The 21,265-nt window shown below is 53.5% G+C and overlaps 1 protein-coding gene and 1 long non-coding RNA gene across 3 annotated transcripts in view; both read right to left on the bottom strand.

The window, feature by feature from the left end:
- Positions 1-17,030, bottom strand: part of SMOC2 (SPARC related modular calcium binding 2) — a 153,077-nt gene extending 136,047 nt beyond the window's left edge. For both annotated transcript variants that reach the window (XM_030852932.2, XM_030852933.2), the window contains exon 1: positions 16,703-17,030. In XM_030852932.2, the coding sequence (XP_030708792.1) occupies positions 16,703-16,786 (84 nt within the window). In that variant the 5' untranslated portion in view covers positions 16,787-17,030. The remainder of the gene's footprint in view (positions 1-16,702) is intronic.
- Positions 4,621-6,091, bottom strand: LOC132593344 (uncharacterized). The gene is made up of 4 exons (XR_009558680.1): positions 6,045-6,091; positions 5,879-5,956; positions 5,013-5,211; positions 4,621-4,758 (listed from the first exon to the last, which is right to left on the bottom strand). It is a non-coding gene; the product is annotated as an uncharacterized lncRNA (long non-coding RNA).
- Positions 17,031-21,265: the final 4,235 nt, after the last annotated feature.

Here is a 21,265-nt window from a genome sequence, read left to right as displayed (position 1 = left end):
GAGAACCTGAGGCCTGGGTAGACGGGGAGGGCGGTGGTGACCCCCTGAGGACACAAGGACTCAGAAGCACATGTCCCTGGGGTCCCACGTCTGTTTTCCGCAGGAATGGGACTCAAAGAGCACCCTCAGATGAACATGGGGACCTTTGTACCAGCGGCTTTGTACTATTACAGGTAACCTGCAACGAGGTCATCTGAATCAGGCTACTGCAGGAAGATCAGTTTCTCCTACTTCCCCATCACCCACCTGGCCCTTCTCCAAGGGTACTTCCTGTTCTCAGTGCCTCGCAGTGTCAGGACACCACAGCCTGAGTGCACAAGACAGCCGGGGAGCACCTGAGCTCAGGTCTGTCCCACACTGGTGCCTCTTCAGTGAGCCTTTTCCCCCCATGTCCTCTGAGCCCACCGTGCACTCCTCTCCCCTACCATCCCTGGTGGGCACTGGAGTCGGTCATCAGAGCCCCAGTGGGAGCCTCATGTGTGTCCAGCACCATGACTGGACGGGGCAGGCGAGGCCTGGGCCACGACGGACCCGCTGGGAGGGAGGACAGGGCCCAGCCCTAGCTTGAGGAGCCCCAAACCTTCAAACCAAGGCCACCTGGGCAAGGCCTGGGACAGAGGGAGCACGCCTCGCAGAGGAAGGACCGTTCAATCCGCAGACATCAGTGCGTTCCTGACTCACGGCAAAGCCAAGCTTCCCCGAGGACAACCTATCGTAGGTCGATCGGCACGAACTTCATTACACTTCAGGGCACTGGATCCCTAGGTTACCCAAGAAGCAGGCTACCCTGATGGGCTCTGGGGACCCGTGTCACTCAGGCCTACAGTGAAGGGGGGAATCAGAGGATGAGTGGGTGTGGGCAGGGCACAGCTCAGGCCTCTTGGTCAACTGGACAAAACCTGCCATGGGACCGCCTGTAAGGGAAGCCGTGCCCAGGCGAGAGAAAGCAGGGGTGGGTGGTGGCCAACGGGACCACCCTTCTGAGAAACCAATGTGTCATCTCAATGCCTATCACGTCCTGGACCTGGAACATCACAGCTTCAAGTACCAGCACCTAGAAAACAGCAGGACGGCCTGAGCACCCTATACACATGCGGAGAGCCGACGTCATGGGAGGGGGCGTGTTTCCAACACCTCTTGCCAAGCTTCCCATTGGACGTGTCTATTATTTGCTAATTTAACGATGAGAACTGTAGGTCTCCATGTAAAGATGGATTCTGTGGAATTAAAGGTGCAGATTCTACTGCATGAAAGGTGCTACTACAGCAAAGATTTTAGTTAACATCCAAAATGCTTTCAGTTGCACCGAAACTCAACATCAGGTTCTTACTAAATATCGAAAGGAAGCATTAGACGTGGAGCACAACAGCCAAATGAAAAGCCACCAGATTAACCCTTCCTTTGCCTCCAGTGAAGGAGAGACACACCCGCAAGTTACCCTGCATACCTTGCTCTTAGGTCTTCTCTAAAAAGCGCCTAAGATCTTACAAGAAATTCTTTGAAATTCACAGTGGGCTCAACACCATCGGGGATGCAATTAGGTTTTCCTTATCCTTTCAACCACACACCGCGTAAGGCATCTTGGGGACACGTGCAGGGCTCGTAGAGTCGGAACCAGGGTCCGAGGGGCTCCTCCAGCCCCTCCTTACGTCCTCCAGGGCACAGGTCACTACTTTGTCACGTACCCAACGTTTCTCCAAAGAAGAGCCACAATGACATTCACAAAATCTTGCATCTGTTAATTTCAAGCAGTAGTGTCACTGTCTATTACCACGTTTCCACCAAAATCAGTTCTTTATAATAATGAATGTAGGACACGAGGAAGATTTAGATGCTGAAATCATTTTTGTTAAAATCTGGCATTAAGTTTCACGTTAAACATTCAGCCAGCAGAGGCGGGTGTCAGAAATCGGGGGACGCGGAGTCCAGACACCTGGGCTGCACACCTGGCTGCCCCCAGCCGCCAGGGGCCTCAGGGCTCTCCTTATAAAAGGAAGGGGCTGATGAACAGATCCCCAGAAGCTCCCTCTAATTCCCCAGTCTCCTGAGAAGGAGATCCCGTCATTTCTTCCTAAGAAACTGCTTGGGGGACTGGAGTTTAGGGGTTATTCCATTTGAGGAGCCCTAGGGTGTTTCACTGTACGCGTCTCAAGCACGCACCGCATGGGTGTAGCCTTGTAAGTATGAGGCACGTTAAGTGCACCTGAGAAAATCTTCTGTGCTATCAGTAAACCAGAGTGAATTTTATCTTATTTACAATTAATTAAAAGGTATCTTCAAAGGGTCTCTAAACAGTTTAAAATCTCAGTGAGAGAAACATGGATCAATCAGGACAATAAAAGCCAAACACCTGCTATTTGAAAGCTACGTGTGACTCAGACACCAGGAAACGAAAGGACTGGGAGGAACAGCCCGGGAGACTCGGGGCTGCTCCCGCCAGGACACCCCCTAGGCAAACACCCAGGCAGCAAACACCCCGACCCAGGGCCCAGCCACGGGTCCACGGCGCCCACGGCCCTCCCTGGGGTCGTCCGACATGTGACTAATTCCAAGAACTTATCTTCCAAGGATCCCTTTGGGGAATGTTCCCTGCAGACGCCGCAGCAAGCTTCCCACCCATGACCCAGAGTCCTCGTCCGAGGACCCAGTGGAATCAGCCACACACACTCTGGCCGTGGCTGGCCAGGCTCAAGCCTCTGGCCTGAGTGCCTCACTCAACAGAACCTGAGCTGAGAGCACCTTCTTACATGAGCCCTCGTGCCAGGAGCCAACCCGGCCCAGGCAGGTTGGCTTAATCACCCGTGTCCCAAGTTCCTTATCTGCAAAATGGGGCACGGGGCAGGGGGGTGTCACTGCGAACGAGGTCTTGGACGCAGGAAACGTCACCTCCACCCTGACCTCCACGCTACCAACCACAGCAGCGGGAGCCCTTCACAAGCTCCCTAAGTTAAACTGCTGCATCGTGCTGACCCCCAAGCTACACCCAACAAATGAGCTCTTAGTTATAAGAGGAGAAGGGTAATAAGAATACACAACAGTTGTATATTGGGGAATGCATACACTACACAACACTGTATACACAGTTGTATATTGTGTATGGGGAATGCATACAATATACAACATTGTATACACAACATACAACTGAAGACCCCTAGCTTTCTGCTCCTGCACGTGGAGTTGGCCTGGCCCACCACAGGGTCAGGAAGGCCTCCTGGGGAAAGGGCTGGTGTTTGTGGAGAGCGAGGGGCAGAAGGGAGCAAAGGCCCGCAAAGCACAGGCTCGCTGCAGGCGTCAGGCGAGGCTGCAGCAGAAGGGACGGCACGCGGTACCTCCACGCCGAGAAGAGCCAGGCGGGGGAGGGCTCCTGGGGGTGCTGGTCCAGCCCGGGGCCTCGCTTCCCTCCCAGGAGCCGGACTCTCTGCCAGAGCCCCAGGGGGGACAAGGTGACCAGGGCAGCCTGGGTCACCCATGTGGTGACAGAAAAGGACAGTCCGCCTCCTGCAGCACTGGAGGCTGAGCCTGTGGTTCACCCAACGCTCCAGAATCCGCAAATCCAGGAACCACAGCCGGAGTGGTGGCCCCTGAGCCCCAGACCCCCAGGATGGGTGGGCACCGTGAGACCACCGCCCCCTGGGGAGGCCGGCCAAGTCCTCCTGCCGTGACCACTAGTCACCTCTGAGGACCAGAGACGGGGCCGCAGCGAGGCGTCCTCCTGCACCAGAGCCGCGACGTCTTTGTCTTTGGGACACACATGCAGGATCTCATCATCACAAGGTCACTCCAGTCTTTTCCAAACAAGTCCTAGAGGCCCGAGTTGTCCTAAATCCCACATCCGAGTGTGTCTCATGACAGGACCTACAGTGTCTACAGAGAAGGACAGCAAACCCGAGGCAAGGGAGCCAGGAACAGCTACAATGAGAGACGAAACAGATCAGGGATGCTCCTCTTAGACTAAAAGGAAGAGAAGGAGAGACCTTCTGGAAAACCAAAGCTTCTGGAAAAGCCAGCGCCTTCCCTCCGCCGGGCCTACTGTCCAGACGGAGTCCCGGCAAGACCCTGAGGGAATTCGGGCTCCGGGAGCAGAGGCCAGACTGCCATCCCACCCCCCGTCCCGCAGGGCTCTCCGAGGCGGCTGGGAGACGTGTCCTCGGCCACCGCAATGCTGTGAGAGGATGATTTCAACCACATACGTGAGACTGGAATCCAGCATCCTGCATCTCTACAAACGGTGTCTCCGGGTCACTTCATAATTCAGAGGCAAACACAGGGAATGAATCACTGTCATTTAGCGAGTCCCACAGGAGGGCCACTGTCACCGCCTGTCATGGTCCCCAGGCCTCCAGGCTCACCCAGGACGCGGCTTCCCTGAAAGACAGGCCGTGGAGCAGCGGCCACGCGGTGGCTGCGTTTGCTCTGAGGTTTTGGTTCCTGGGATGCAGTTAACCCGAAGCCTCGCGTGCTTTGGTTCAAAGTACTTAAGCATCTACCCCCCTCGACAGCCCACGGGAGAGCCCAGGTTACCACAGCTCGCAAGTGGGGCTGAGCGACGGGAAACCTCAGGAGACCGAGGCCGTCCAGGAGGGGCACCACTCTTCCGAATTTCGTACCGTTTGCCCAGATGAAACAATTCCAGCATGACGTGGAGAAGTAGCCACGTTACGTTCACGTGCGTAATCGTGCCCCTGGCCAGGTCTTCTTACAAGTCCTGTTGCCTCAGTTTCACTTTTATTTCCCTGAGCGCATATCTTGCAGGCACAACTGTGAAGACAGCGCTCGTTAACCTGACCTCGTGATGAGCTCCCTGCCTGGTCCCCACGTGGGCTGTTAAAGCCCCCTCTGCTTCTCGCCAGCTCCTCCCCAGGGCCCAGCCGTTCCCACCACTCTCAGGGGACCTAATCTCTGCTCTTCTCCCAGGAGAAGAAGCCTCACCCCTCCTCTGACCAACTGCACCTGTCGCCCGAGACTCCAAGGCACTGTCCTGAAAAGGTGATGGGGCTTCTCTCCCATCTCACCTTGATCTGGCACCAGGCTGCACGGCTTTGCTGCCAGTTCAAACGAGGCCAAGCCGACGGAGGTCAGCACAAGGAGGACGTCACCGGGAGGAAGCACGGCCACTGCCCTGGGTCCCTCCGCTGGGTGGGACGCCCGTCGGACCTTCCAGGGCTGACAGACTCCCGGCACTGCCACTCCTTCTCAGGGGGAGACTGCCGCCTGTCACAAAGTTCGCCGTGTACTTCTTTCACATTTTAAGGAAAACTCACATTCCAGCCCCAAGCCAGCTGCCCCGTTCCCCTCCAGGGTGTGGGTGGAGGAGAGAACATGGCCTTGCAGTGAAGACGAGTCAGCGGAACAGCTGGAAAGGCCGAGGGCCTCCTCACCCAGCATCACACCTGCACCACCAGCCTGGCCCCCGCCCAGCATCAGGGCTGCTCCAGGAGCCTGCCTGCACCTCTGCTCTGACACCTGGGAAGCCTCCTCTTGGCTGCCCAGCCCTCCTCAGGGCCCTTCATGCTCCGCTCACCCCCTGCATCCTTCCAGGGCCCCAAATGAGGCCCCCAGCCGTCTGCTGGGTGGTCCTCTGCACAGGATGCTCCCAGCCCCCTCCCACACCCCTGGCTGCCTCCCAGACCCTCAGGGCTCAGCTGAGAGCCACCTTCTGGGCCACATTTCTGACAGTGACATCTGGACATTGGCCCCAACCCTTGTCCATTGCTGTGTCTGCTGGACAAAAGGCCGCATGACGCTGGACAGTGACCTGTTTGCCAGCGACGGGCACCCAGCGGAGAGGTCAGGTCCATCACTCCTCCAAGCACGTCCAGACACAGCCCGAGTGCCACTCGATGATTTTACTTACACGTTTCACGGTGCTCTTGCTTACCTTTTCTCCATCAGAGCCCCTCCACTCCCCAGGATGTGCGTTAAGGGAATCCCAAAAGCAAACCGATGGAGCGCTGGGCTGAAGGATGAGTCAGTTACCTGCACCCGACCTCAGGCACAGCTGGGTGCCCCACTGGCAGACCTCCAACCCCCGTCCCCTGCTCTACCTTGGGAGTTCCGAGACAGCGAGGGATGCTGAGTCCTACGAGCTTGGATCTCACTGCTGCAAAGGTACAGAGGGCTGTTCTGAGCGCTCAGTGAAACTGGAAAACCCAGAAAGTAGTATTAAAGGAGAAAAAGTGAAAAAAAACACCATTTGTAATTTTTTTTTAAAAAGTTAGAATTTGGTTTTGAGTCAAGTTCTGGGTTAATTTACATATTTTCTCAGACCCTCCACTTCACTGAGCCCCAGTCCTCGGGCCTGTCTGTCCTCCCTGCCCTGACCGGAGAGCCGAGCTCCCTGGTGTGGGCAGGAGGCAGCCTGGCAGGGTCACAGCGCGGACGAAGGGCGAGGCCAGCTGGGAGTGACCACGTGCACACAGTGCAAGACTGCAGAAAGCCCGAGGGCTGGAGAGAGACAGAGAGAGACAGAGACACACAGAGAAGGAGGGACACAGAGGTTAACTAACTCTCTACCATGTCTTGGCCAATGAAATTCTTGTACCCTTTTGTGTTAAATTAGGGGGTTGGATAAGAAGAGCACCAGGGCTGACGTGGCAACAGTCCCCAGGAAGAAAGGCCTGAGGGGGCCCCTCCCCAGGCCTAAGCCCACAGCCCACTTCCTGACCTCAGCACTCGGGGGACACTGCACGTGTGCCCACACCGAGGATTCCACACTCAGGGACAGGACAGAGCGTCCGGGGCGTGTCCACGCCACTGCGCTGCCATCTGGGGGCAGAGGGGCGATGCCAGGCGTCCAGGCCCCCCGGAGTCTCAGGAAGCCTCTGGGACCCAGCATCACCTGCCGGCTCCCCGAGTCCCCCTCATAGACACGGGGACCACGGAGAGGCCGGGCTGAGCCTGGAAATAAGCCAGGTTCTGAAAAGGTCACAGCTGCGAAGGGACCTCAGAACACGGGCATGGCCCCTCCGCCCAACGTCTGCGGTACGACCTGCAGCCGCGGCTGCAGGCAGTGAGGCTGGCCTTCCTCTGTCATGTAAAAAACGAACAAGGGAAGAAAACGGCGGCAGAAAGGAGGCAAGGGCAGGGAACGTTGGTGAGAATTTGAATGGGGCCAATTAGGACTTTTTAAACCACCTTCAGATCTTTGGATGCAAAGAAATGTAACTGGTTTCTGGCCAGAGGTTGGTAAGAAAGTGTCTGAGGGAAGCGGGGGCCGGGGCGCACCTCCCCTGAGCCTCCCCCAACAAAGCGAGTTTGCAGATTTTATTGGGAAAAGGCGCGGCTGGAAGACAGGCTTTGAAAGCCTGAGCACAGACTGTTGATTTTCTGCAGTTAATGTTCTTTCGGGTTAAAATCCATCATAAAATGGACATGTCTAAGAACGTCCACCCCCAAAGAACGCTGAAATACAATATTAATTTAGCCTGCAAGTAAGGGAAGCCACTGCTCTAAATAAAATCCATTCACTAAGTGACCAGATCTTGCGGCAGAAAGGAAACTGCATCTGCCGGCAGCCGGGCCCAGCAGACAGCCCACTGGGGCATCTCTCCTGGCTTCATTTATTAAAGCCCAAATCCTGCCTCGGGTACACAGCACTCTTACCTGGTATTTGAGTAATCGCCCTGAATTTAACCTGCATATCCCAGACTTCCAAAGAAAGTTGCTGGAAACCTCAAATAAAAACGTCCCTTGGTTGTTAATTCCCTAATTTAGTGTCCCTGCATCATGAGTCAAACCTCTAAAACTGTAAAGTTGAACGTGGCGCCTGAACCCAGGCTAGGTGACGACCCAAGTCGCCAAGTGGCAGAAGCTTTGCGGGGGGTGGAGCCCGAGCCCACCCGCGGACCCCTGCCCGCCCGCCCCGGCGGAGCAGGCTGCTCTCGGGCGCCCTCGTGTGGCCGGCGACGGAACAGTACGAAGAGGCGCTTCCCCTGGAGCCGCACCTGCGTCTCAAGCCGGGTGTAAACGGCGGAGAGATGCCACGGGCGCAGAGAAAGGGATTCGTGACTCCACCTGGATTATATCTCCGAGTGAAAAGAAAGATCTCGCTTTGGCAACTCCCTCCAAAAGATAAACCTCTGAAGAATGAAGACCTGATGAGCACGAGCCCATCATGTGTGGATCCTGCAAAGCTACAAGCTTAGTCGACGTGTACGTTCAGGTCAGAGCTGTTACTCACTTTCCTTGCCCTGAGGTGTTTGCAAAAATTTAAAACACACGCACCCACGAAAGGAACAGGGCGGCTTGGCAGGGCTGTTAGCAGCACCGGAAACCGGCTCTCTCTACTTTACAAGAGAAAAGTGCAGGCTGTAAAGACCGTTTACTGCGTTACACTGAAGTTTCGGTCCGCGTGCGGGATGTTCTCACGCCGGTGCTGGGAGAGCAAGTCGGTGTGCCCAGGAGACGGCAGCCCTGCGCGGTGCAGCACGGGTGGAGACCAGCACTGCTTGAGTACTCGCAGCGGGTCCAACACCTTCCTTCACAAAGTGTCCATACCGGGCCTGAGTAAGAGTCACAGGACGCGTACTTGGGAGTCCAAGTTAGTGTTTGATGATTTTTAAGTCACCGATTCTTTCCGGAGCACGTACCCAAATCCCCTGGGGATATTTCCTGGTGCAGGGAATCTTCGCAGCAGAGACAAAAGGCCCTGGGTCTCATCTCCTGGGAGTGAGTCCCAGCCCCTCCCTCAATGTCCCCAGGCCAACCCATTTACAGGAAGGTGGAGGAGTGCTCAGCAGATTTACGAGAGCCTGAGGGGCCAGTTCCAACCTGGTAACGGGGTCAGGACGCAAATCTAGTTTTAACAGGAATAATGTATACACCACTTACGGGTTCAAAACATTCAAAGAAACAGTGCTGCGGGGGTGGGGGGGGAACTGGCTTAACGGAACCTCAGATTCAGAAAGTGACTTGGGCAAGTGGGCCAACCACACCCCAGTGTCATCAAGCAAGGTTATGCTCCTCTGTTGAGATCTCGTGTCTCATCCTGAGGGCTCGTCAAAGGGTGTGGACCAACCAGGGCTCAGAGCGGAGCTTGGTTCAGAAAGCAGAGGGGGAACTTGCGGGGATGCCTTAGAAGGGAGGGTGGGAAGTGGGAGCAGGTGGGCATGGATGTCCGTAACGCACCTCACTTTCCGAGTCCCTCCAACACGGGAAGACGGAACCGGGCCTGGGAGGAAAGGGTCGGGACAGGAAGATACAGAAGAGGCACGGAGGGCATCTGGGCTTCAAAGACCTAGTGATCTTCCTTAAATACCTAAGTACGTGGCCCAAGGAAAGCAGATGATGTGAACTGTTGATTCATCAGTAGATGACAATTTTAAAGATTATGTGCTTCTCAGCCTGTATTAAAAGCAAGGTCCTCCAGGGTACCCAGGTCCAAGGAGAACCTCCCGATGACAGGTTTTATTCCATAGTCAACGGCATTAGTGCAGGGCACCAGAATTTCTCCTTATCTCTCTTTTTAATGTTTAAAACTTTCCACGTATCTGTTTCCCAAGGACAAAGGTCTTCCTGGCCTAGACTTTCCTTGGCGAGGGCCCTGATGTCACGGTCAGTTTGGTGCCACGGGAGAAACGGACCTTCCTCTCCTCCTCCTCTGACACAAGCACGTGCAACGCAACAGCCACAGTGGCCTGGCCGACAGCTCCTGGCCCTCTGGCACAGACGGGCCCGGCCCTGAGAGCAGAGCCCTGACCAGCGGTGGACATGACAGGAACTGAGCCCCGTCTGTCTGCCCCCGACTCGGCCACCTCCCTGTGAAGAAGGTGACAGTCCCTTAAAACAGGGGCAGCAAACACTTAAGTGGCTGATCTCTGAGAAGGAGTGAGGGAAACCTTCACATGTATCTCCTGCTGTATAAAGCTGATGTCACGTCACAGGAAGGGCTCCGGGCGCCATGCTGCCCAGAACCCTGACCCCAAGGCTGGCCATGAAATTCCCAAATGCCACTCACTCGGCCGTCTTAAGCCTGCAGCCACCACAAAACCGCAGGACAGTCACTTCTGTCTTTCAAAGGTCAAGTTTTTAAATTAATTTTAAATGTACTTTTTTTTTTAAGTCTTGATGACACAGACCCAAGTCCTCTGCGGAATGAACTGATAGACAACTGAAAACAGACAGTGCGCTAGATTCCGCTAGATACCTTCGTTCAGACCTCTTGAATTGTCTTTTAGAATGATAAGCATAAACGGAATTATTTTATTTTGTACTCTCTGCTCCATACTTAAGAGTGCTTCTCATCAATGGCGTGACTGTATCTTATGACGTCTCTTTATGTGAATCTGATGTGTCATGTAGGGAACGACCCCACAGTGACGTCCGAAACTGAGGAAGTGACCCAGAGCGGCTCTGTGATGTGTCTTTGCATTTGTCTCTTTTTCTCAACGTTATAAGAAAAATTATCGTAGCGCAAGGAAAGTGCAATTATGTGGATGGAGTTCACGTGAAGAGAGATGAACGTGTGCCTGAGTTAGTTATGTGAGTAACCAGAAACAGTTAACCAGATACGAGGAGGAAAAGGCAAGTCTACGCCAGGCTCTTCTGAAGATGAAGTTGGGCCCCAGAAGCACTTAGACATGAGCAAAGAAAGGGAGAAAAGAGCAATTACACGTCAAAACCTCAACACTAGGGTTCAGTCGTGAGTTATGCGTCAGAGCGACAACACCTAACACGCTCAGAGTTGTCACCGGACGGGTCAGCCACGCCAGAGGTAACCATGGCAACCACACATCTCACCGTCCTCAACGGACAAGGTGCCCTAAGAAATTAAAATCAACAGTCTTCCCACTGGGCAATGTACTTTTTCATCATTCCTCAGAGTAATAAAAAAACATTTCTTATGCACTTTTCATTGAAACGGAGAAATGTGTCGCCCTGGCAGGAGTAAGGCGTCCACTGCCCAGCAGTCAGCACTCACGTCTGGATCAGACGAGAGCCAGTGCCACCCTCTTCCGAGGCCCCGAGGCCCCGAGGCCCCACCCCACAAGCCACCGTGGCCTGGGCTAGGGAAGGGTCTGTCTTTTTCAGTCCGCTGGGGGCTGGTATGGGATAGACCTGACCAGGACAGGCAAAGCCATGGGAAATGAGACAGATTTTCTTAATCCCAGGAAGGAAATCTCGTGTCTGCCATGCTGTCATCTCGTAGGTAGGCTGGACCCATTTGCTCCTGGAGCCTTGATTATACGGAACAGAGTCAAAGATAAATACACAAAACAACCCACCTCGGGCAAGCTCCACCTCTAGACTAGAGCATTTGGGGGCTAACAAGGTGACGAACTTGTTCTTTCAGCTGTGACTAAAACCCAACAGATGTGAGAACATCCCAAATGAAATGGACCTAATAGATTCTGCCGTGCATCCTGAAGTGTTCTGGACCAGGGACCAAACACCACAGACGACCGTGTGCATCTAAACTCGTCATGCTTTCTGGGACTTCACTATTATTGGAAGACTCTTTGCCAGCAACCTCAAATGCTAAGAGTTGGCTTACCCCCCGACGAAAACATTTTAAAACTCTGCCGTCGGCGTGGGCTTGCTGATGGACAGGGCCGGTAACACGATGCTGGGGATAAAGTGACTGCAGTGGCCTGCCCACAGCACCAGGCCGGAGCGCGGTAGAGGGGCCTACAGATGCTCTTAGGGGCAAGCGTATGAGGGGAAGAAACTAGAAAACCTCTTACGGATCTCAGCTAGCGCTAAAAAAGAAACAGTAACATTAATGGTCACAGGAGAAGCAAAGGGAGTTCATTGTAATTTGGGCAGAGGCCTAAAAGATAAAGAAAAAAGATGACCAGGGAAAAGAAGAAAGTAAAAAGAGGGAAGATACGTGTTGAAGGAAGAAAAAGTTCACTTACTGTACTGACATTGCACCTTCCCTTAACTGCCAGTTTAATTGGTTAATATCCCACAGTATGCCATACGTAATAAAAACCTGAATATAATTACAGTGTTACTAGACATCCCGAGAGGGCCTCCCTGTTGAGAATTCTGATGAAATCTGGACAGCTAGTACAAGTTTCCGGTTATAATTTCTTGTTTCTCAATCACGACAGTATAAATGTGAGGGACCATTTCACTGGCCTCTTTATTTGCGTCTTATTACAAATCCTTGCTCTTTGGTCTTCGGCCTGGGACTACAGAACCACACAAGAATGCCTATGATTATCCCTTTAGAATAACTTCTTCTTAGCCCGTATGAAACTAAGATTTCATTTTCTGAAACCTTTCCTCTCTGGGGCTTCAGTTAAATACTCAATATACTAAGTGTTACTTAAGCTCTAGAGAGAGACAGATATTAATAGGGGGATCTTGTGCCATGACCAACACCATCAACTGGGGAAACATAAAGGTGACCGTTCTAGTTTCCTATAAATGAACTCAGAAAATTATCTCTTAATTTTTCTTCTCCAATTCCAAAATCTACCTGGAAGTTCATCACTCTGCGTCTATGACTCGTATGTGCGGAATAGTGTACCTTTTAATTCAAACATATGAAACGTTACCCTTGCCCTCTAAGCCAGTGTTCCACTGCCAGTCTTAATAACAGCCTCATTCTAAATTCCTAGACTCTCAGGAAGGCTTATTTTGATATAGAATTACTTAGAAATCTGCTCTGTTCTGAACCATCGCGACCTGTGTTGGTTAGATCAATGCCCGTTTACTGCACAGTCTTGTTATAGCCTGAAGTTGCTTATACTTTTATTTATGGTCTTGATTTCAAATCAAAATTAAAGTTACTCCTCCAGATGTTTGGGTTTGTAGTCGCCATGTAAATGGGCTTCTAGGTTGGAAAATTTTGATGATGTTTAGTTTCCTTTTCCTTAACCACCTCCGTGGTCCGTCTTCTGCTGATGAATGAAACGCAGCCTTCCCAGAGCAGCAAATGTACTCAGCGCATTTGCAGTGGGAGAAGAAAGAAACCATAATCGTTCCCTGAGAGCCTGGGCAGTGAGTGAGAACAGCGTCAAGCAGGATGGTCCACAGTCGCCCGGAGCTGGCGGGGCCACGCCAACATCCCAGCAGCATCAACATTAGACCCTCTCGTGCCAATAATGACACACTGTCACATGTATATGGGAGCAAATCCTGCCTTCCCAACTCCTTCCTTCTCTTTCAAAGCAAACAGATACACACAGGGGTGGAAAACAGCCACTGCAACTCTGTCGGTACACGTCTCCCCGACCGACAAGTCCTTTGCCCTCGCCGTGTGCTGGAGGCCAGCCAGGCTGGGAGGGAAGGGGCAGGGTCGAGCTGGACCATTCTCACAGGAGACCCAGCAGCAAACAGTGCAGGGAAGCCCTCCACCCTGCCTAGGGAAGAAAAACAACCTCGGGTTGAATTTCTAAGCATCTGGATCAGGGCAGTGTCCGGGGCTCCAACAGGGCCTCTGGAATATGGACACGGCAGAGCCCTGCTGGTTAGGCTGCTGGGAGATCAACGAGAAAACACACACAATGTGCCCTGGGAGCAAAGAAAGCTCAGTGGTGGACAGGAACCGGGGGAGCATCGACACGGTGGCCAGAAGCCACATGAGAAGGGGGGCCGTCGGCCTCTGCGTCCTCAGTGTGGGCAGAGTTCCCCTCAGGCAGCTCTAAAATCAATCCACTTGCCCCCCGCAAACACTCCGGGGAAGGGGTCACGGGGCACGTTGTGCCTCACAGCCCGGAAGGAAACACCCAGGGCCGGGGTTACTGGCCGTCTAAGTCCGTATAACCGCCCCTATGATGCGATCATCTTTGAGGAGTAGAATGATGTGTAACCAGACCACTTACACTGGCAGGTATTCCCTAGTCTCGGCCATGAGCAGAAATTTTTTAAAAAGTCAACCATTCTCATGAAAAAATGGACATGATCCGGCCTTAGAAGAAGAAGGAAGAAACAGAGGGGGACCAAGATTCGGGAAGGGTCGATACACTTCACAGCACCGTCTGCTGATTGGAAACAACACGGGGCTCGCGGATGACCAGGCGATTAGGCAAACCCTCAGAAAGTCCTAGGAAAACACACAAAGGTGCCATTTCTGAAGAATAACTTTGGTGGCGAAAAAAGACAATTATCAAGCAAAGCAGATTCTCTTAGTCTTAAACAGCAAGTAGCAGAGGTGATCAAACCCACTGACACATCCGGCAGCACTGTCCCCAAACTAAGACCTTTCACTATAGGGAGAGGAAAACAAAGGCGTCACGCAGGGGAGCCAGCAACAAGCTTCTAACCCCCAGAGGCAGCGCCTCTTCCTGTCTCTACGTGAGAAGAAAGGGTGGTACAGAAGGGGGCAGACGGGCGAGTTTCCTCACTTGCCCGTCCACGCAGACACCATCCACCTCAGTAAAGCTCGTACTCACCCAGAGCAAAGCCCTGTGCTCTACACACACGCCCCTGACAGACAGAACCCCCGTGAGGCCAGTGTCCCCACACCTGAGTGACACAGACACCTGTGAAAACCATGGCATCGGGCCCAGCGGCATGGCTGCTGTCAGGAATAAGGTGAATTACAGAGCAGACACAGGCCGGGTTCGTGCACAAACGCCTTACCTTTAATCCCGGCAACGCGCTAAACGCAGGGTATCGCTTCATCCCCACTTTACAGATAGGAACACTGAAAATGAAGAAAGCTAAGTAACTCGCCTCGGGCCACACGTCCAGACGACTTCTAGTGGTCACTCCCAGTCTCCCAGGGACGGGCACTGTCTCTCTGATTTATTAAAGATCAGATGTAAATCTTGCAGAGAGAAAGCCATTGCTCTGGAAACAAGAGATCCCCCAATACTGGGAAACGATCTGAAAAGAGATGAGCACCACAGAAAATCCAGCACCTCCGACATTCCCTCACGGCCCATCAGCAAAACTTCTTGATGTCTTAGATAGCGGGGGGCGGGGGGAGTTTGCCAAAATATGTCGTGGCTTTAAGCTTTTCTCCTGGGCGCGAAGGCAGCACAGCGCTTTATCTGCAAAAGCAGTTGTAAGGCAAAAGGTTTCCTCAGGAAGTACAGTCAAAGGGGGCCACATATGTACCATTTCTGCACAAGAATCCCACCTGTAGCTGGCATCACTGCCACCCGGGAACTCCTGAGAGCAGCCTTGGGAAGGCAAAGTACGAGGGGCTTAAAGTAAATGCTTAACGAAGAAGAGTGGAGGGCAGAAAAGAGAAGAAAACCTGTAGAGATTTCAGTTTTTCCAATAACTAACGCCCTATTCTGCTTTTCCAACCCAGGAGGTTCCCCCAGGGGAGCACCCAGATGATGTGTACCCTGGGCACTTTCAGGAAATCTGTGGCCACCATGGACAACCTGCTGCTTCATCTCTGGAAGAAACGTGGGGTCTCATTTTGAGACTTGGTCTGTTTCTCTGCGGCCTTGCATGCGCTATGGCGGGGGAGGGCGTCTAAGCGCCTGTGTGTGTATAGATGGATAGACACACGGATACATCGAGCAAGGCTTGCTCCACCGCCCCTCTGCGGAGATAAAGGCTCTACAGGGAAAGCTGAGCGTGTGAAAACCTCCTTCAAGCTCCAGTTAGCAGTTTCTAATCTACAAGTCATTTGTGAGACACAAGGCAGGGACCCCAGAAGAATTTTAGGTATGAACCGTGAACTCACTAACTCCCTCCTGGTACTGCTCGAAAGGAAAGAAAAAAAAAATGAAAAAGAGACTCGGGGGTTGCTTGAGCGTTGCTGAAAAGCAGAACCCGACTGCAGCCCATCTCACCCGTCGGTATTTTCGATACAATAAACGCCTTCAGGACGAGTCCCCGGCCACTTAAAAGCATCTCCCCACCAGAGGTGTTCTCTCTCCCTTCGTGTTTTCTCAAGCACTTGTTCAAAAACACATTTAAGTGGAATGTTTTCGTTTCTGCAGATTGCATTAATTATGGGTTTGCAAACACTGCAAGCCCACGAGGTCTGCCCGAGCCGGGGGCTGGGACACCAGGGACCAGCCGGCGGCCGGCGGCTTGGCTCGGCCCCTGCGCGGAGCTCCGCGCTTGGCACTGCGCGCCGGGCGGCCGGGCCCCGCCGAGAAGTCGCAGCTAAGAAAGCAAAAGCCGCCGCGGTCGGCGCGGTGACCCTGGCGCTCGGTACACCCGGCGCGGGGCCCCGGGGCCGGGGAGCGCAGGACGCGGAGCCCCCGGGGGCCCCCAATTTCTGCCTGCTCTAAGCAGGAAGGAAGACAATGTTCACTTGTCGTGTCATCTGCTTCCTCCAAGTTCACGTAGGGAGGGTCTCCGGGAGGGTCAGGCGAAACTTGCGGGGCCCACGAGCAGGGCCCCCTCGGCAGGCAAGCGCCACGCGGTCCGCGCGGCCGCGCGCCGAGAGCCGAGCCCGGGACACACCGGGCCGGGTGGGTGCCGAGGCCCCGCTGGGGCCGCCCTCGGACAATCCGCCGGGCGGCGCCCTCGTCCCGAGACCTGGTTTCCGCGCGAGGCCCTGCCCACCCCCCGTGGCTGGGGCGGCACGGTATCCCCGATCGCACCCCCGGCCCCTCACCCGTGCCGGGGGGACCCCAGCAGCCCCGCGCGCGCACACGCCGCCGAACCGCCCAGGCCCCACCTGTTTCGGCCGCGCGGGCGGAAGGAGGCGCCACCTCCCCGAGGGTCACCTGCTCCCCGTGCCTGGGCGCTTCGGCCTGAGGGGACCGCGGGGACCCTGCCGGATCCCGGCAGGAGGCGGCACGGCGCCACCGCCAGGTCCCCGCGGGCTGGGACTCACCGTGAGCGCCGAGAACTTCTGCGCGGGCGCCTGCGGGAGCAGCCCCGCGAGCAGCGGCAGCCAGCAGAGCCGGGGGAGCAGCATGGTGACCGGGCGCGGGGCCGGCGGGGCTCTCGGCCCCGGAGGGCGAGGGCGGCGCTCGGAGCAGCGGCCGCGCCCTGCGCGCTGGCACGGCGGCCGGGGAGCCGGCGGAGGGGCTGCTCGGGGTCCTCTTCCCCAGCGCTCCGGGAGGCCCGGACTCAACCAGCTGCCCTCCCGGCACCCGGCGGTCCTCCGCGTCCTCTGCGGCTTCCCTGGCTCCTGTCAAATAACTGCCGAGCTTCCCGGATCCTCCTCCCGCCCGCCCGCCCGCCCGCCCTCCTCCCTCCCCCCCGCCCCCCAGCCCCACCCCCCGCGCCCGCCGCCGCGCCCCGCTCGCTGAGGTTGGACGCCCGCTCTGCCGAGGGGCCGCCCCGGCGCGGGTCTGCGGCAGCAGGAGATGGAGAGGGGGCCCCCAGGGCTGTGCTGTATCCCGCGGGTGCTGCGTGCGCCTGCCTCCTTCCCTGCACGCGCGCACACGCGCGCACACACACGCACACGCGTGTACACACGCACACGCGTGCCCACGCCAACGCGCGCGCACCCTGGGAGGATCCCCGGCACGACCACAAGATGCGCATCGCCCTCCTCCCATCCCAGGGCCCTGACCCGGTCCGCGCAAGAACGGCTCTAGTGACCGGTGCATCCCACAGAGTTAACTCGAAGCCTAGGTCAGTCCCCAGCCATCCTCGGTCTCCTGGAACTCTGGGCTCTCATGCAACCTCGTCCAGCCCAGGTTGTCGCCTCTCAAATTTGCTGAGTGATTAGCTGGCTCTCCAGTAAGGGCAGCTGTCAGCACAACACGCAACACCACCCAAAAGGTTCAAGGAGCGTGGCGCACCTACAGCATTTTTCTGCAGGTGAATCCACTCGGGGGCTTTTAGGGACCTAAAGATCTCGGGTCTGACTTACACGTAGCAGTGACCTGGGGCAAGTGTGGCTGGCGGGAACGTGCCTGCTTTGAAAGCGTTTCAGGTGTTTCTGAAGCAAGCACGGGGGGTGTAGATGTTGCAGACTCGTCGGTGGAGACTGGTGGGAAACCAAGAGAATTCTGCGCTCTGGACAGTATCCATTGCAGACAACATTGCTGAAATAGTTTCTCCTTGGCTTACGGCTTTACAGGAAAGAGCCCTAATTCTAGCTCCCACAGAAAACCAGAGGAGTGAAGATTTGCAAGAACAATGCTTCAATTGACTTGTCAGGGGCACTGAGAAAAAGAACAAAACAGAAAATCCAAATCGGATTTTTTAACCCCATGTTTAATCCGAAGCTTTGGCAATGAGTTGGGGGGTGGGCAGGGCTGTATCCGCAGATTTGGGGCCTGGCTGTTGAGACAAAGGCAGGGCTGTTCCAACCCCTGGGTCCCACACAGGGGAGGGAGGTAGAGATCTTGGTATTTTCAGGAGGAAAGCGACACACATAGAGCCATGGAAAGATGGGGAAGGAAAGTATCTCCTCTTGAGAGAGGGCGGCTCTGTGAATTCTCCTTCAAATTCCAGAGCCCAGAAGATCTATTAAGTACTTAAACACATTCCTCCTGGCTTGAGAAGGAAATTATAATAAAACTGGGACTGCTCTTGGGTCTGAGAAACAGGTGAGCAGAGCAGCTGTAAATGGCAAAGTAACCAAGGAACACTGGTAGGAAACGTTCATCAAAAATCGAGGTAAAAATACAAAGGAAATACTGCATACCGCTAATTCTAAGATCATCCAAAGAGGAAAATTTGCATGTGAAACCTTTCAAAGCATTCGCCGCTAAAAATTTTGTTTTTCCTTTCTGCTTTATTGAGAGAACTACAAGCCGATGGCTGAAATACTTATTTGCTATTGTGCACTTTTCTATAGAAGTCAGAAGATTGAACGCATGTTCATTCATTCACCCTCACAACTTCAAGATGAAGAACAAAGCAAAGGAGGGCAAATGTCTTAGCCAGAGCACATGAGCAACAAAGGCAGGACCAGACCCCAGATGCCAAAACTTGCCATTCTGGCTTTTCTACTGCACCTCCTTTGAGGTAGGGAGAAGCAGGGGAGGGGGCAGAAGAAACCCCCATGGCTCTCTAGGTTTTGATTCAAGAAGCTCAACACATGTCTCACGTATTCACAACAAAACCTCAGGAAGTCCAGAAAGATAAATGAAATGTATCGTCCAAAGATCCAAAGACTGTCGGTTCAGGCCGGAGGTGCTCACAGGGGCCTGGATGCCAAGTGCTAGCTTCTGAGAGAAGCTGGAAGTAGAGTTGGGAGACAAGCAGTTTCCATTTTTATGGAGAAAAATAATACATTTATTAAAAACACTGGGAAATAGTTATGTCTGTCTGTCATTCTCACGTCTCCAGGAAAGTTATTACTGGCATGGATACCAGATGGGTGCAGTGTTAGAAAGAATACATTCACTTAGTTCAAAATTAAGACAGGAAATAATCAGCTCAGTGTTTTCCAAACAGTCCCTACAGGACAGACAAGCCTGTTGAAGAAGTTCCCTTCTCTTGGAAATGTGAAGATCAGGGCCCATTCTAAATCGTGGGTGATGGATTCAGAATTTAAATTTTTGTCACTGATGAACCTTATGATAAAGAGAAACTAATGACCCACTACTCCAGCCGTCCTCGCATTTCTGAACTGACTTTCCCTCTTAGGCCATTAGCAAAATGCTGTATAAGGCGTACTGGCTTACTTTTTTATTTATTTTACTATGCTAAAATTGCAAAAGGATTCTTTTTCTTGCTGTAGGCATGATATAATTTAATTATTATTTCTGGCTAATTCGTGTTTGGCCAGAAAATTTTTCTCAGCTCATTCTCCCACCTCAATAGGCAAAGCATGAGATCTTTAACCAAATGTCCCTGCTGATTCGGTGTCTCACAGAACTTACCCGGGAGTCACTCATCCTGAGGGTCAGCTGAGTGGGCATGAGCAAGCCCTGGCCAGTGTGTGTGGCCCGGATGTCACCCCACCCACCAATCACCGTCAATCACTTATTAATATGTTCTCCCAGTTTCTGCTTAACTCTGGCAAGAAGAGTCTTTGAGGTTCACTCTCTTTCCCCTGGGTGAATTCTGGATAATTGTCCCCTCTGTGTCCTTGTGTGTCCTGTCAACTCTCAGAATTACCCCCAGAGTTTACCTCTGTACAAGAGAATTGGCCATTTCCGGTGGTTTCTGGAGTCTCTGGCCTCTTCTTTGCCTCTTCACCTGGATGAGCTGTGTCTTCCCTTAAGTTTGTTCTCTTCAGCCCATGACCCTCACATCAGTCCTGGGCTTTTAGCCCAAGCCCCCAGCTCCAGAAACCCGAGGGCTAAAGAGGGGGTCACAGACAGACAGAGCTGACTGTGGTCTGACACAGTTCGACAGTGCTCGGGGAGCTGGCCTTCACCGTGACCGTGAGACTAAGTCAGCGGGATAGGTTCTGTTAAGGCACAGACTGGGTGGACCCTTAGCCTGACCCAAGCCTCTTGTCCCTATTTGTAGACATTTAAGTGACAGATAACTTCAATCTGTCTCTGTTCTCAATAAAATCATGTGGACAAATTTCTTCTGCCGTCTCACGATGCCTTACGATATGTATTGTGACAACAGTTTTCAGGCACTTTATGGAAATTTTTAATAGATTGGAATGTGCTGGGTGTTTGATACAAGTCATCTAATTAACTCGATGGAAAGTCAGCAAAGCCCATATGTTACGGATGACAAAAATAAGGCCAAGGCGATTACAGGGCCAGCCCAGGTTTGCAGGAGTAGTACGTGGTAGGAGAAGGGCCCTAGCCCAGCTTGACCCTGCAGTGCCGGATCCTTCCTCCACACCGTCCACACCTTCGAGCCGCAGAGACGCCACCACCGCCTGGCGCTGCTTGGGATGTTGCTTCAGATCCACCACCAAACAGGCAACGAAAAAGCACTTTGCAGTTGGTTTCGATTCACTGGTGATGCTTCAGTCCCACTGCAGTGTTTTCCAAGGTCAGGTTTAACGTTTTCAAAGAAAGTTCTGTTTCGCAAAACCAAATACAAAATTGCTACTTTTACGGCGAGCGTGTTCCCTCTAAAGTTGACAGGACACGACTGCATCGTTCCGAAAGGATGTATTTCTGCGGCCAGAGACAAACCCAGTCTAAGGAACCAACCTTCCATCAGGTCAAACACGGCACAGCTACCGAGAGCCAGCACAGGCTCCTTGAAATCTGTGTGTATCCAGAACGTCCAGAAGCGGTTTTTGCCTTTTCATTCATGAAATCACATGTATTAGTATATGAAATGTATAGAATATAACAGCTACAGAGCTAAAGTAATAATAATTGAAAGAGCCCATCACTACCAAGACTAATGACGGCAGGCGTGTGACAGTGGAGAGATGCAGAGCTAGTCAAACGTGTAGCAGCCGAACTCCTAACTCAGATGACCCAAACTACCTTTGGAGTCTCCCTCCTTATTAACCACAATGGAGGCATCTTTTCTTTTTGTGAGACCTGCCTTTAGGGGGAAGGAAAAA

The sequence above is a fragment of the Globicephala melas genome, chromosome 14 (assembly GCF_963455315.2).
Source record: "Globicephala melas chromosome 14, mGloMel1.2, whole genome shotgun sequence".
Lineage (NCBI taxonomy): Eukaryota > Metazoa > Chordata > Mammalia > Artiodactyla > Delphinidae > Globicephala > Globicephala melas.
The sequence above is the reverse complement of the archived record's forward strand: the minus strand, read 5'-3'. Positions and strand labels throughout refer to the sequence as shown.